This window comes from Citrus clementina, unplaced genomic scaffold (assembly GCF_000493195.1).
Source record: "Citrus clementina cultivar Clemenules unplaced genomic scaffold, Citrus_clementina_v1.0 scaffold_7, whole genome shotgun sequence".
Lineage (NCBI taxonomy): Eukaryota > Viridiplantae > Streptophyta > Magnoliopsida > Sapindales > Rutaceae > Citrus > Citrus x clementina.
Window position 1 is genome coordinate 19,137,421 of NW_006262075.1, and position 14,342 is coordinate 19,151,762.

Consider the following 14,342-nt stretch of genomic DNA (forward strand, 5'->3'; position numbering starts at 1 on the left):
CACTTTGGCCTTGAAATGATCAGCTTTATTTATTTTTGTTTTCAATATAGGTGTCATCCTAAAAGGAAATATGCATTTTGTCATCAAAATAATACAGCACTTTGCAAAAGCCCAACCAATTTTGTAAGTTCTCAAATTTTGAACCAAACAAGTCTAGAAGTCGAGCAATCTGTTTTACAGAATTCAAATAATTATAATGGCAACTGGCAACATAGTATAAATTATCGAAAGCAAGACACCATCTTTATCATCCTAAAATAACATCCTCAACTATAAATTCTGAAAGCCTTACATCTATGGTAAATTCAAAAGTAACAAACCCTAGATTGTCAAAACTAATAAATACACAAATCTATGGTTAACTAACCTTAAATTTTTTGTTATAATGCTCGATTTTGTCTATTTCGACGAGACACACCTAAACAGCTGATGATAATGGAGGTTGATGGTGAAAGAACTTGATTCTCCTTCCCTCTGACTTTTAAACCTCATGACATCATCTTTCTGAACTTCCCAACTCAAATTTTCTTTTATTTTTTAAGTTAGCTACTGCTAAGGGTATTGTGTACTTTCACTTATTATTGTGTCATATTCTTGGCATGTAAACAATTGAGTCATACTCTTGGCATTTAACGCGTTGAGTCATATTTGGCATAATTTATTGTTATTTTAACCACATTTGCCTAGTTAACTAGACAACTTACCCCCTGGATTTAAGCGGGTCTAGTCATTTTCTTTTTTTATTATTATTCTGTTTAATCAAATAATATTATAATAAATTTATTTATCGTAATCAGTTAATTAATACTTGATAATTATTTCAAGTAAGTCCTTCACATTCGACATTTCTGGCTATTGGATCTTTAATCCAATGTTGGGTTTGTATGTGAATAATTATATGTTGCACATTGTTATATAGGGTTAAACCCAATTAAAAGTGATCTATTAAGATTTTTAGTAATTTGAGATTTAATGTATCTGATAGGGTGTGAGCCTTTAATATGTAGAGACTTAAGAGTAATTTTTATATCTCTAATGAGCCAAAATAGGAATATTTAAAGACGACATGAAGAGTTGTCTATATGAGTGGTTGTGGTCTCCAGGTCACTTGTATAGTTCTATTCTTTCTAACATCCCATAATTAAAGAGAGTGCACAAAGAGAACTAAGGATTCTCTAGGAGAACGTGTCGATCTGAAGGACAAACCACATAACTCTTAAGAGCAAGTAAGCATTATTGATTCAAGTATGCTTACACATATTCGTTTATTAATTCTTGATAATACAATATAAATGTTCCTAAATTATAGGTGATAATTTTCACTAAAAGTTTATAGTTCTAACACTGGCCAACCACCAATAGTCATATCACTATCACTAGCCGCCCACCATTGCCATCGTTATTTTTCCAATATCAATTGATGTCAAGTTTAATATTTTTGAAATCCTCGTCATGAGCTCTACATGATGATACCAATAGTTTTGGCAACGAAGCTTTCATTCGCTGTAGATCTGTAGTCAAAATTTTAAAATAAAAAATTTGACTAAAAATATGCGACGAACAAAAGTTTCGTGCGGAGTTATTGGTAATATTTTGTAGAACTAGAGACAAGTATTCCAACAATTCTAAATATGATTTAAACATATAACATTTATAATTTCTCGGTAATAGTTAGTGATGGTTGACGGTAATACTTTATTTTTTAATAAATAATTCAGAATAATATCATTTTAATATAAATAATAATATAAAAAAATATTAAAATATATAATACAGTTCATCATACACTAAACATGATATTATTTTAAAATTATTATATTCTAATACACTACAATCTAGTACAATTCAATGCATCGCATTAGGCCAAACACATCCCAAGGGATTTATCGAGGGAAAAATAATGAGCCACTGTTATTTGTGGAGTAAAAATAGAATGTCAATGGAAATAACATGATGTTTTCTATTAGTTGATGAGATGGATAGAAAAGGGTCTTAAGAGAACAGTGAACAGGCATTGGTAGCAATAACCTTGTGTCACCGCCATGAGTAATAATGACCGAATGCCTAGGCTTGGCTTGTGGTCTTGTGCCAAGTCGAGGGCAATGGCATGGGCGTGCTTGTGGGCAAGCATGAAAGCAAGGCAAAACTAACGCGTAGTTTAGGGCGCAGCAGCAAGCATACGTTGTGGAGCATGTTGGCTACAAATTCTCTGAAAGTGGGGCTTAAAATCAATCATAAAGTGGGTAGTTGTAGGTGCAACTAGTGGGAGAACATGACCCTGAATCACATGCCTTGAAAATAAGGGCAAAGAAAGTGGGCTTACTCATCAAGAGATGTGGGCAACGACGGTTACACTCTATGACATCCTTGCTATTAGGCTAAGTGGGTAGTGGTTGCTTTATTCAAGGGGTAAATGGAGATGTGCTCCCTAGATCATGACTAATGGTGCCTAAACTTTAGAAGAAAGATTTGAGGTGGCGCGAGGGCAGCAGGCCACCTCGCCTTAGCAAATGAGGTGTTATTTGCAAACTTATACACACACGCGCGCGCATGGTAATGAGAATGTATGATGTGAGAATCCGATTGTTGGTAAAAAAAAGTAGTGTTCTTGAGCATACAAAACCTTGAACTATTTATAATCTTTTCTTATCCACGTAAATAGAAAAGTTGGGGGTTGAGCCTCCGTAAAATGCAAACAGTGTGTGTTTTGCGTACTTCAATCCTTGTTGTTTTGTTCTTTGTTGTTGGTGGAATTAATCTGTCGGGTGAACCTCCATTATGGGTCTTTCCGTGCTTGTTGCTTCAATTACTTTCTGTTGTTGAGTGGCTGGCTAACAGGGACTTAGTGCCATCACGCAGGGTTGCCAACATCTTTGAGATTATCCCCGGTGACACCTTGCAAGTTGCAAATATGTTATAAGGTCCAAATATTTTTGTGTCTTATTGGGCTTTTCTTTTGGAGTTCATCATGGCCCAAATTACAATTGTGATGCCTACTCATTCATATGTCTCTTTTCTTGAAGCTGAAATGAATGCCACACGTACATTTTCCTTGACAAGGTATTATTTATTTATTAAACCATTTTTTTTTGTTTTTATACATAAAATAGGAAAAAGAAAAAAAATCAATCAACTTAATTTTTGGTAATGCTAAGACAAACCGCAGGAAGAAACTTCATTTAAGAATAGTTTTATGAATTATTTTTATAATACATAAGCAATATTTTTGGATTGTTATGTTTCAGTCAGTGAAAACTCATATTCAAGATGAAGAGTCAAGCAAGTAAAAGAAAATTGTTTTTCTTTTTTAATTTTCTTTTACTTTAGAATTTTTAAACCAAGGAAATATTATCAATTGTTTTAATAAGGTTGTTATTATATAGGACAATTCATGTGACACACAATGATCCATACCTAATCTTTCATTTAAAAGAGAAAAGTCATGGTCCATAAATCGATAATGTCATCAAGAAATAAGTATTAGAAGAATTAAGAGAAGATAAGTGGAGACAAAAAATTGAGAGTAAAAAAAAAATGATTTGGAACCTAATCAAAGCTTTCTTAAGATCTAATTATTGACTCAACAACATGTCACCTTTCACATGAAGTTATGAACAGTGAAACCAATTTATAATCTAAATAAAATAAAATAAAAATGATGGTTCCACACTTTTGACTCAATTAGCAAAACGACTGAGCATCAACCAAAACGAAGAAATAATACCAATTTTTCATGATTCAAATAAACAAACAACTTGGGCACTCTTTATTGATTGCTCGAATTTTAAGCAAATGCAAATCGTTCTAGTTAATGTAAAAATCATCTGCAAAAACGTCTAAATTCATCTAAAAATTTCGACTAAAACATACGAGATATCGATGATATAAACCCTTAAATTAATTACTATAACTATATATAACTTGTAAGGTATCGATGGTACCTTACAAGTTACAAGTACATAAAAATCTGAAACTTAATGATAAATTTAATAAACAAACTACTTTACAAATCTAAATCTCACACCCTTTTCGACAAACCCAATAGGCTTTTTTTTTTTTTTTTTTCTCCCCCAAATGTGACATATAATTCTGAGATAATATACTTTCATCACTTACATAACTGGAACTTGCATGACCAACTCAGTAGTGTTGGTGGCATCAATGGAAATGGAGTCGTCAGTGTCACTAGCAGAATTATTATGATCATAATCTTCATCGTCAGTCAAAGCCTTCTTCTTGATGAATTCAATGCAGTCGGCCACCGCCTCGCTATGGTGAGGATCCGCCGGGTTGTAATAAGACCGCGACACGTGTGCCTGGTGACGATGATGATGGTAATTATTGTGTGTGGTGGTGGTGGTGGTGGTGGCGGCGGCGGCCTTGGACAGAGCTGATAGCATGATCAAACGGAAAACTGCTTCTCGAAAACGTTCGAGCAGAGTCATGGCTGGAGTTTTGTTCTTGTTGTTGCCTGATCGTAGCCTTGGAATGCAGAGATTTGTTTTCATTTTTCTGGCCTTCTCCATATGATCAGTTCATTGATTGGTAATATTTATAAGAGAATCTATTTGTACAAGACAAAGTGTTTTTTGTTTTGGGGTTTATAAAATGTACGAGTCTGGGCTGGCTGCAACATGCATGCGCGGCCACAAGTCTGAGTTAGCTTATTTAGTACATTATATAACGCATGCCAAAATTTAAAAAAAAAAAAAAAACACGTAAATAAATAAAATTTTCATAATCTAATCTTCTTCTTTTGAGCAAATTTCATTAATGTGATTGGTAGTTAATAAATTAAAAAATAAAAATAATTAAATCTTAATCATACACCATCACAAAAAAAAACATATGGAATAAATTTTTTTTTTAAAAAATAAGAACATAATTTGTAATATATAAGTTTTTTAATTTAGTTTTGAAATTATGTTGATACCAAAAGTTTTTAGTTTTTCCTTTAAATTATTGATTTCTTTTGAATTTTAAAAACTTGGTTCGTTGTTAAAGTTTTTTTTTTTTAGTATTTTGTCAGATCTGTAAGAGATATAGTAGCTGAAAAATCCAAATTTTACAGAACTAATCCACTAATAATTTACTTTTTTTTATAAAAAAAAGTAAATTTAGAACTTTCAAATAATTTTCTTAAGAAATTACAAAAAAAAAAAAAATAGAGCTATATATTGGAGGTGATAATCAAGCGAAGATGTTAAACAAATTTTTGTTATGATAATAATAAATCACATATGTTTAGTTTTATTATGATTATTGAAATTTCCCCGTGATTTTTAAAATGAATGTCCTCAAATCAGGTTTTCACGAGATTCAAAGAACTTGATCAAAGTTGTTAATGATTTGATTGTCAGAAATATTTGCTGGAATTGCTGAAGAATTAGTTTTTGAGTCAACACTAACACCCAATTCTGTGATTAATTAAAAAACTAAGTATGTTTAAGTGCTTTTTTTTATTTTTTGTCTTCTAACGTCTTATGACAACTCAACCACAGTGTGTGGAGTAAACAACTAAATGTTTATTATCATGAATAATCAATATTCTCTTTACAACAAGACCATAAAGATACCAAAATTTATGTTTAATTTTTCATTCTTTTTAAATTGTGGATAATATACTATAGAAAATAAAATAAAGCACACAAGTAATAAAAAAATTCGAAAAATTTATGCAAACTTAGATGGTCGTTTTTGTTGAAATTGTTACTAGTTTCTTAAATATGCTACATAGATTTTTTTTTCTTTTTTTATAAAAATTATATATTTGAATATTTTTTATAAAATTGAAATACAAACTTTGTATCATGATTATTTGTTACATACCTTTAGTAATTTCATTAACATGAAATTTTACCTTGAACATTTAAATTTGGCATATAATTGGTTGAAATATAGAGTAGGGATGGCAATGGGGAGGGGAGGGGAGGGGACCAATCTCCCCATACCCATCCCCGATATTTTGCATATGTCCCCGTCCCCTCCCCGTCCCCGTCAGAATTACTTGAGAGAATCCCCATCCCCTCTCCAAATAATAACAGGGGATCCCCGAGGGTCCCCGATCTCCGAATAACTAATAGTCTAATACATTGTTTTTATTTTTGATTTTAAATTAATCATATTAAAATAAAAAATTCAGATAAAAATAAAGTTCAAAATATATCTTACATTAATATTGATCCATTACAAAGTCACATTCAAAATATAAATTATTAAAATAATTATAAAACAATGAAAATAATATAAGTAAAATAACTTATAAGTGCAAATATTAATAACTGTATAATATAATCACAATGTAAAATAAACTCATATTGTTATTGTAAGCTCGTAACCAACTTTGACAGCACATTAAGGCCTCCAATGTGCTTGGATGAAGTTTGTTATGGTGTGGGCTCACAACTCTACCACCGGTGCTAAAAGCTGATTCAGAAGCAACTGTTGTAATTGGAATTGCCAAAATATCTCTAGCAATTCGAGCTAATGTAGGATACCTATTAGCATTTAATAATATAAATATTTTGATATTTATTATTTTTAACAATATTTATAATTTTGTTATTTATTTATTAGTAATTTTAAAAATAAAAATAAAATTAAAAATAAAAATGGGGAAATGGGTAGGGGATGGGGATTCCACCTCATCCCCGTCCCCTCCCCGAATAAAAAATTAGGTAAAAAATTTTCCCCGTCCCTTTCCCGAATAAAAAATTGGGTAAAAAATTTTCCCCGTCCCCTCCCCGAATAAAAAATTGGGTATAAAATTATCCCTGTACCCTCCCCGAATGGGGAAAATCCCCGAGGGTACCCGTCCCCGTAGGGATTTTTGCCATCCCTAATATAGAGTAACGAATCCTTTGTAATTGGCCAAACTTAGTGGATTGTACGTGTTTTAATAATTATAATGCATCGACCATATTAAGATCAATTATATTCATAGTATCACTGGCTAACTTCATATTCTTCTTGCATGTACATGTTTAGAGCTAGAAACAAATTCATATTAAAAAAAAAAAAATTATTGTTGGTTTGCTTTCTGGTATACTGACTTGTGATCTGGAAATCATATCATTAATTTGATAGACATCAAATGTACATATGTTCAAATCCTCAAATCTAGGGAAAATGTTCTTAATTTCAAGCAAACAATTAAGAAGTAAACATTAGTCCATTAATATATAAGTGTATATTTATAAAATAAAATGGGATGGGGGGTTTGATTTTCTAATTAATTGCGACCTAAGCCATATGAGTGAGGGTAAGTTCTGTTTAGGTCCCTAGGATTTGCTCCAATTACCCATTCACTCTTTATATTCTAAATAATTGCTCAAAACATTCATGTAAAGTTGTTAATACTTAATCAGATGGTCAATAGGCCGAGATCAAAGGAAGGACCACGAGAGCCCGTGGGCCGACAGGGCATGGCTCACCATATGCTTCATGTTGTGCCGTGCCTAATTTTTTTTTTTTTTTAGGCCTGGCACACATGTTGAGTTTACGCATGCCGATGGACCATACTTAACAAAAAATGACGATAAGCTTTTTTTTTCTCATTTTTTTATGAGGGTATGCCAAGTTATTGATGCGTTTTTTTAAGCTCGTGTACTTTTTTTGGGTTTATGTGTCTTTAATCAAATTTAATATAATCAAAAGTTTAAAACTCAAGTCCGTATTCAATAATAATAAATAATAATCGTAAGAAAATGCAATACTAATTATTAAGTTAAACTCTCCGAAATTATAATTTTTTTTAATACTTACCAACAACAACAACAACAATAAGTTTTCCCTAAAGATTAACTTAATTGTTAACTTGAACTTACTTAGAATAATAGATTATAGTTTATAATAACATTAGTACATGCATTTTATAAAATCATGATATTTATAATTTTATTTAATAAAATTATGATATTATCTATTCATTTAATAAATTATAAACATAAAATTATTAGAGCATTTTTTTAAACTAAGAGTTAAATGAATTTAAAAAACTTACGCTAGTAAAATGCATTTAAAAAAAAAATCAATTTTAAGTTATTTGTAAAATCATAAAATTTTAAGTTTGCTTCATAAATCATAAAAAGTGAAACATACTTATTGCAAGCCTTTTCAATGTTGTGCTTTAGCCCGTCTCCGATCATGTTGTGTTTTTAAGACCTATGTGCCTAAAATTCTAAGCCCAATCCAACCCGCATGCGTGCCCTAAGTTTTGTGTGCCCTACCAAAACTTGCTCATGCTATCTCATGTCGTAGGAACAAGTGTTGTGCCTGTGCTGTACGACGTGTTTCCTAACCTGTTGATATAAAAATCTATCAGACCTAACTCTTCAAGGGCCGTAAAATGGTATTTTTAGGAATGTTAGATTTTTTCATATTTCTTGAATCTAACTTTTTAGTGGTTAAATAATATTTATGTTGGATATAACTAACTTACAGTTTAAAGAAAATTAATATGCAATAGGTGAAAAATACAAAATAATTAAGAAAATTTTAATGAAGGTATATATACAATCTACAAATAGGGTCGTTTTAGATATTCTCTTTTAAATACAAGAATTACCTGAATAATTGAAACAGACACTAAGAACTTAATAAGAATTTGCGTAACATGCCAATTTGGCACATAATAGTCAATATAGAAAAATGTAAAACACATATTAAATATTACTTTTACACTCATGGATTCTATATGTTTTGGGTTATGAAACTTTAATGTCAATAGTCGATACTAGTCTTACGAATTCGTGTTAATATCACAAGAAACAAATTAGGTTACAAATTCACCACGTTTATTGTTATCAAACTTTTAATTTCTATGTTGTTAAAGTACTATGTCGATAACGAAAATATGATGATTTTCTCTAGTTATTATCGTATGAGAAAACTCATAAAATAAATTTTACATTTTAAATTACAGATGGTTCGTATTGTACTCGTATTAATTAATATTTAATTTATTCATGAAATAGTGATTAGTGCCCAACTAATTAATATTTCGATCGATCGGCTAGTATTAAGCATTAGTTAATTAAAATTTTGTCTTGAACTAAAGCCAGGTTTCTTCTCTCACATGGCTACATGTGCATGTCATATGGTTACGTAATTTTATTTGATTAATTCGTTCGTCTCTCACCAGTTATGATTATTATTATTATTCAACTCAGCCGACTTACCTACCTTCAAAATTATTTAAAAAAGGAATACAAAATTAACACTCCTTTAATATATAGTTCATGGCTATACGACAAAATTAAAATTTCTTCCACGATCCTCTTTTTATTTTGGATGCATTATTATCACTAAATTATATTAATACGGTACGACGTTTAGTATAATATCATACTGTATTAATTTTTAATAAATAAACTTAAATATTATGAGAGTTGTCTCATTCACGAATAAGGTCGATACTATATATGTATCTTTTTGTGACAATGATTATTTGAAAAAAAATTAACCTGTACCTATCAGTCAAAGAGGGTTGTCAAGGAGATAACCCCACGTCCGCTGAGATTAATCCTTGAGCTAAATTTCATTTTATTCTTTTAAAAAAAAGGCTTTAGACCTCTTGAATCTTAATTAAGCTAGCTTTTAGTCATGAATTAGGCTCATGGTTTTTTTATATACACGCGACTCGATTAAGGCAAAAATTAAAAAATACTAGCTTTGCTAAGTTTCTTTATCTTGAGCTCCCCAGTGCCCAAGATATAACTCATTAGTTTTATTAGATGAACTTGGAACACTCTCAACAGAACTCCATAGCTAGCAGATGGTGCGATTTGATTTCCATAAACAATTTCTATTTCCTCAAAAGAACACTCTCGGATGCAACGGCTTTTGTCTTTTCAATTTTTGTGATATTCCCACGTCTAATCTATGAAAACAAATGTACCAAATGTGTGTGTTAAGGTAAACTAATTATAATTTTAGAGAAAGTTAAATTGAAAATATATTAAAACAAAGTGTCAATTATAAATATGGCTAAAATATAATAGGGCAGCGAATTCGGTATCTAATTGTCTCATTTTTCAAACCATACTCCAATCAAAGGAAGAGGATGGCACAAGCCTGAAGCCACAGTGAGAGGAGAAGTGACTGTTACATTCTCTTTTGTTTTGCACTATTAATTTCTTATTTACTTATATTAACACTATTATGCTTGCTTTTTTGTTTTAATATCACACCTCTTAGAACTTAGATTAATATTACACAGTTCAACTATCAAAATTCAGAACAGATTGAATCTACCCAACTAATTTTAAAGAACATATCTAATTAATTATGGTACAGTTCGAATATCTTAAAAATCTAGTGCATTAATATCTTGCACTGCAATTCCAATATCGAAATTCAAATCATGCATGCCAAAAATTTACGGCACTGATATTTATGGGACATATCTACAAGGCGGAAATAAGAAAATTGTTATGTTAGATAATCATGTAACAGATATGATTGTGTAGCAGCCGTTGGATGAAAATCCAACGGTTGTGAAAATAACATAACTGTTACATAATCATGTATGATTATGTAGTATAACAAAAGATAGGAAATAATTACACACGAAACTCCAATGCCTTATTAGAAGCGTGATTACATGAGGGAAAACTTATTGCCACCCAATTAATCTCAAGCGATAAGAGTACTTTAGACAAACTGATAATCTATACAACTATGTATGGTGCATTAATTTGTAGAAAAGTAAATTTGTATAAAATTTTTGGCCACCTCTATCACTGCTCTTGATTTCAAATAAATAAATAAGCAATATAAAATTTTATTAAATCACTGGCAATTAAAAGTTGGTGGTTCTGTGAGACTTTTTCGTCAAAACTATCATTAAATTTAGAATAAAGCATCAAATAATAAATAATCACGAGTACCAAAACTGAAAAGCCAAAGAAGTCATGTGAAAAATTTTAGTGGGCAAGCAAAGAGTGTGATCGTGGCTCATTAAAACCAACTACGCGTATGAATCCCATTAAATCCCAAAGTCTCTCCACCTCTCTACTCATCTCACTACTTACAAGTGCATGCATACTTACAACACAACACTACGCAACACAACTCAAAAGCGCTTTCTATAAAATCCCTTTCGTGTTATTGTCATTTTACTCAGTCCACACACAAATAACAGAAAAAAAGAAAAAAAAAAAAACGTATTAGATTTGAACTCTATCGCTCGCTGAAAAAAAGGAAAGAAAGAAAGAAAGAAAGAATCCCCAAATTAATCAAATCAATGGGGGAACAGCAGCTTCTTGATTACATATTGGTCCCATTTGGGTTGCTGATAATGGCAGCTTATCACGTATGGCTTCTCTATCGAATTGTAAAGCACCCCACTAAGACTGTTATTGGTGTCAACGCCATCAATCGCCGATTCTGGGTCCAAGCTATGATGGAGGTTTTGTTCATTACTTCCTTTCACCTTCTTATTAATTTTGTTTTTATTGTATGACGATTTGTGGTAGATTCATCTCTATGGATTCAAGATTTTCTCGTAATCTGAGTTCTCTTGAATTTGTAAAAATCTTACTTAAATATTTGCATGGGGTATGATCTGGGAGGATTATTTAAATGATGGTGCGTGGTTCAGATTTGTTTTATTTAACTTTCTTTGTAAATTAGTTGCCACGATGTAGGAGATGGATTATTGAGTCAATTAGGGTTGTTTCAGTTTTCCTTTTTTTTTTTTTGTGTTTTCTTCTTTATCTGACCTCATCATTTCTAAAACTCTGATAAAAATTGAGAATTTAAAAAGAAAAAAACTTTTTAATTTAATAACCACCGATCACAACTTTAAATGTTGCACTACAGGACGCGTCGAAGAATGGAGTCCTTGCAGTGCAGACACTACGAAACAACATAATGGCATCAACATTATTAGCATCAACGGCAATCATGCTGAGCTCTCTGATCGCAATTTTGATGACAAGCAGCGACGGCGACCGATCAACTTGGTTTACGTTTGGCGACAGAAGCGATTTCTTTTACTCCATAAAATTTTTCTTCATATTGGTATGCTTCCTGGTAGCGTTCCTGCTCAACGTTCAATCAATCAGATACTACAGCCACGCAGGCATTTTGATCAATGTGCCCTTCAAGAAAATGTCAGAAAACGTGCATCATCATCAGCTCACAGCTGAGTTTGTGGCCAGAACAGTGAACAGGGGAAGCTACTTTTGGTCAGTGGGGCTTCGAGCATTCTACTTTTCGTTCCCTTTGTTCCTGTGGATTTTTGGGCCTATTCCCATGTTCTTGTGCTGCGTCGTTCTTGTTTTCTTGCTTTATTTTCTCGACGTCACGTTCACATTTCAGTTCGGCTTGGGCGTTGGGGTCTCTAAGGATCATAACCAAGATGAGGAATTAGGGAGGTCAGCTGTCGATTTAGGGTCTGTTTGGGAGTACTACGAAGAAACAGCTTTTGTTCCACGGCGCTCATAACTTAATTAGCTAAAGAAAATAAAAGGATATATACCTTCATACGTAATAGAAAGAGTGCAAATTCATATTTAACCATTCGTTAAATTGAACTGCACTTGCGTTAGGCTTGTTCTATATCGTTGCTTATCTCAATAGGATAGGCAACTCAATAATAGTAGTTAACAGTTTGGCTCGAATGGATTGTTGTTTCTACGTGACTTTAATTCTATTTATTTATTTATTATACGAATCAAATCTGTTACAGCATAATTCGAATGTTAAATTACAAATCAAATATATTCTTTCTTCTTTCGTATGAAATAAGAGAGCTGAGCACCAACCAATTTAGGTACTATTTGAAATTGAGGTATTGTAACTGTTAAGATATAGTTGTTGTGGAAAAAAAAACTGTAAATATAAAATAAAAGTTAATAATATGTAGTAAGGGGGATTGCTACTTTCCTCCCTACAGTAATTAACATATACCATTTACTCCTCTGTTGTTTTTAAAATGACCAAAAACCCCCCTGACAGTATAAGTTTACAATATTACCCTTATTTTTAACTACTCTTTTATTTACATTTATTATAAATTAAATAAATTACATGAATAGAAACTAAATAAAAAAATTAAGTATTAAAAATAAGAAATATATATTTTGATATGAGCAAAAAAATTAATAATAATTTTTTTTCTTGTAATTATTTATTTTGTGAACATTTTCTTATAATAATATTTTGTAATATTTTAAAATTAAATGTAAAAAGTATAGGCAAAATATTTTATTATTTATCTTATAATAATTTTTTATTTGTCATTCAAGTTTTCTTATAATAGTTTTTTTATCATTTTATAATAAATTTCTTATGTATTTATTATAAGAAAATTTTTACAAAATAAATAAGTACAAGAAAAAAAATTATTATTAATTTTTTTCTCATATCAAAACATATATTTCTTGTTTTTAATGCTTAATTTTTTTATTTAGTTTCTATTCATGTGATTTATTTAATTTATAATAAATATAAATAAAAGAGTAGTTGAAAATAAGGGTAATATTGTAAACTTATGTTATCAGGGGGTTTTTGGCCATTATAAAAACAGTAGGGGTATAAATAGTATATGTTGATTACTGTAAGGGGGAAATTGACAATCTCCCTATGTAGTAATTATAAAGAGTAATGATACAGCCACAAACTCTTGTACAAACTTATTTTGTACAAACTGATGTGGCATGATAAGATTGGTTGAATTAAACATCACTTGGCCCACATGATTTGTTTTTATTAATTTATATTTTCATTCAACCAATGAATTAATGCCACGTCAGTTTGTACAAAATAAGTTTGTACAAGAGTTTGTGGCTGTATCATTACTCAATTATAAATTTTAAATAATAATTTTGATAAAATTATTAAAGATATAATAGAGTTTCCATCATACAAGTGAAAAATTATATTAACATAGCCTCAGAGATATAGCAGTTAATATTTACCAAACATTTTAATGCTGTAACTTTTAAGTTATAGCTAACCAATCTCAATTTCAAACATACCTTTATTATTCTTTTTAGTAATCAAAGTTTCACACGTTTTTTGTTCTATTGTTATAAGAAGTAATAATTTTTATCGACTTATGATATAACTTTGAACTCATAATTCATAATTGGGAGAGAGTTACCTTACTGTATCTCTACGGTACGACCCTCTCATATAAATAGTACTCGATCTTGGACTTAAATGGGACCAACAACCAAATTTGTAAGGTAGCATGCTCCTTCATAATTGATGAAAAGTGTACTAAAATTTTACACTTAAAAGTCAAAATGACAAATCATACCTCCAGTTAATGCGTTGAGAATTGCTCATTTTTCAGTGTAGAGTGGCCACTAGCTACAAGTGAACTCTTTTTC

The 14,342-nt window shown here is 30.8% G+C and overlaps 1 protein-coding gene across 1 annotated transcript; it reads left to right on the forward strand.

Moving 5' to 3' along the window:
• The first annotated feature begins 11,005 nt into the window (after positions 1-11,005).
• LOC18037326 lies at positions 11,006-12,635 on the forward strand. Its single transcript, XM_006427982.2, has 2 exons — positions 11,006-11,410; positions 11,824-12,635. Exons 1-2 carry the CDS (start codon positions 11,246-11,248, stop codon positions 12,448-12,450), a joined length of 792 nt encoding a protein of 263 aa, XP_006428045.2. The 5' UTR covers positions 11,006-11,245; the 3' UTR covers positions 12,451-12,635.
• Positions 12,636-14,342: the final 1,707 nt, after the last annotated feature.

Coding starts and splice junctions, on each gene's coding strand:
- LOC18037326 (XM_006427982.2), top strand. CDS start 11,246: ATGGGGGAACAGCAGCTTCTTGATTACATATTGGTCCCATTTGGGTTG. Junction 11,411..11,823: donor GGGTCCAAGCTATGATGGAG/GTTTTGTTCATT, acceptor GTTGCACTACAG/GACGCGTCGAAGAATGGAGT.